Source organism: Arachis duranensis, chromosome 8 (genome assembly GCF_000817695.3).
Source record: "Arachis duranensis cultivar V14167 chromosome 8, aradu.V14167.gnm2.J7QH, whole genome shotgun sequence".
NCBI classification, from domain to species: Eukaryota; Viridiplantae; Streptophyta; class Magnoliopsida; order Fabales; family Fabaceae; genus Arachis; species Arachis duranensis.
Window position 1 is genome coordinate 18,137,402 of NC_029779.3, and position 1,925 is coordinate 18,139,326.

The 1,925-nt window shown below is 41.7% G+C and overlaps 1 protein-coding gene across 1 annotated transcript; it reads left to right on the top strand.

The window, feature by feature from the left end:
* Positions 1-1,120, top strand: LOC107461239 (F-box protein GID2). Its single transcript, XM_021129019.2, has 2 exons — positions 1-132; positions 274-1,120. Exon 2 carries the CDS (start codon positions 312-314, stop codon positions 867-869), a length of 558 nt encoding a protein of 185 aa, XP_020984678.1. The 5' UTR covers positions 1-132; positions 274-311; the 3' UTR covers positions 870-1,120.
* Positions 1,121-1,925: the final 805 nt, after the last annotated feature.

Sequence of the window (1,925 nt, forward strand, 5' to 3'; positions counted from 1 at the left end):
TCCAAAAAAGAAAAGAGTATATGAGTAGGAAGACAAGAACAGGAGGATGAGGACAAAATCGTCAATCACAGAAAAAAGAATTGAAGAGCATTCATTTCTCTGCTTGTCGTCTTCGAAAACCATCAAAAACAGGTGCACCCCCTAACCCCCTTTCACCTTTACTTCACCTCCCCCTACTCCTCCTTAACCCTAAACCCAAACCCAAATTCCTTCATTTAATCACAACAATTTCCATCTTTCTCTCTGATCCTAACTTTTCTATATATATAATAGGGTACACCAACACACCCCCTTGTTCAACTGTTTTCGCCATGAAGCGTCCGATCTCCCGCGACGGCGACGGCAACGACGACCTCCTCAAGATGAAGAAGGTTAAGGTGGACGGCGATGCCGACGCCGAAGAGAATTGTGTCCTCCGGGGGATGCGGTATTTCGATGACAACGTGCTGTTCGAGGTGCTGAAGCACGCGGACGCGAGGACGCTGGCTATGGCTAGCTGCGTTAACAAGCAGTGGCACAAAACTGCACAGGATGAGAGGCTTTGGGAGCTGATCTGCACCAAACAGTGGGCAAACACCGGCTGCGGCGAGGAACAGCTCCGATCCGTCGTCCTTGCCCTCGGCGGTTTCCGTCGTCTCCACTCCCTTTACCTAAGGCCTCTCTCTAAGCCATACTCTTCTTCATCGTCATCGTCAACGTCATCTCCCACTTCCTCCTCCGTTTGGGGTCCCATCTCTCAGGCGCCGGTGGCTCCTCGGCCGAAGCCCCTGCCTCCTCGTTTGGGTAAAGACGCCGTACACCTCTCCCTCTCCCTCTTATCCATTCGCTTCTACGAGAAGATGTCTAATTTCAACAACCGAACCAGATGAATCTTCTTTATTCTCTTCTCTCCCACGTCTAATGGACCTTCTTCTTCTTCCCTTATTGTTATGTCTTAGAGAATATTTTTATTTCTTTCTTTCTCTTAACTAAATGTGACGCAAGTTTTGTATTTTAGTATTGCTAGATCTGGTTTCTTATTTGTAAATTGAGGAGAAGAAAATGCTTCAAGTATTGTATTATATGTACTTTGAATTCGATGAATATAAAAGTAAAAGCGATCAAATTATTATTATTATTATATATGGCTGTTGGTGTTGTTGGATCTAATGAGATGGGTGGTGGTGATAGTGGTGGTGGTGGGTGAGGGAAGACCGGAAGATGAAGAAGTTGCCGAAAGGGGGCAGAAGGGTGGGATTGGGGAATAGCGAGTGATGAGGGATTGTCTTTTCCGAAATGCCACAACCAGACACAAACAAATAAAAGGTGTCTTAGTTGTCTTGTACTGCCACATATGCTTTTCTGGCATCTTTCGTTTCCCTAATTGCTAAACGACAACACACATGGCTTTTCCTTTGCCTTCTGCTTTCAACCACAGGCCAAATTCCTAATAATGCCACCATTTTTTGTCCTCGCACCGTTTATTGCTATTCCTTCTTCCATATGCTTAACATTGTTTACCCACTCTATCAAGGGTTTTTTACTTAAATAAAATAAACCAATACCAACATTACTGGATTCTCCTAAATCAAATTTTGAAACGTAAATATCCTCTTTCTACGATTATATAAATCGTTCCAAGGACATGAAAATTATATAATATGTTAACCATGCCATCCAGGAACGATTTATGCATGAATGGCCTAGGAAAATAGGGAGTAAATCGTTTCAGGGCACACAGAATTATAAATAACGTATAAATCGTTTCATCCTATAAGGATTCACGTGGTTTTGAGCTAAAACACAAAAGCTTTAACACGATTAACGTGTTAAAAGTAAACCCTCTCAAACCTAGCACGATTTATGTATAATCGGATACTTTTATTTATAATATTTTAATTTAAATTATATCTATTTAAATTTTAACTTAAAAAAATATATTTTTT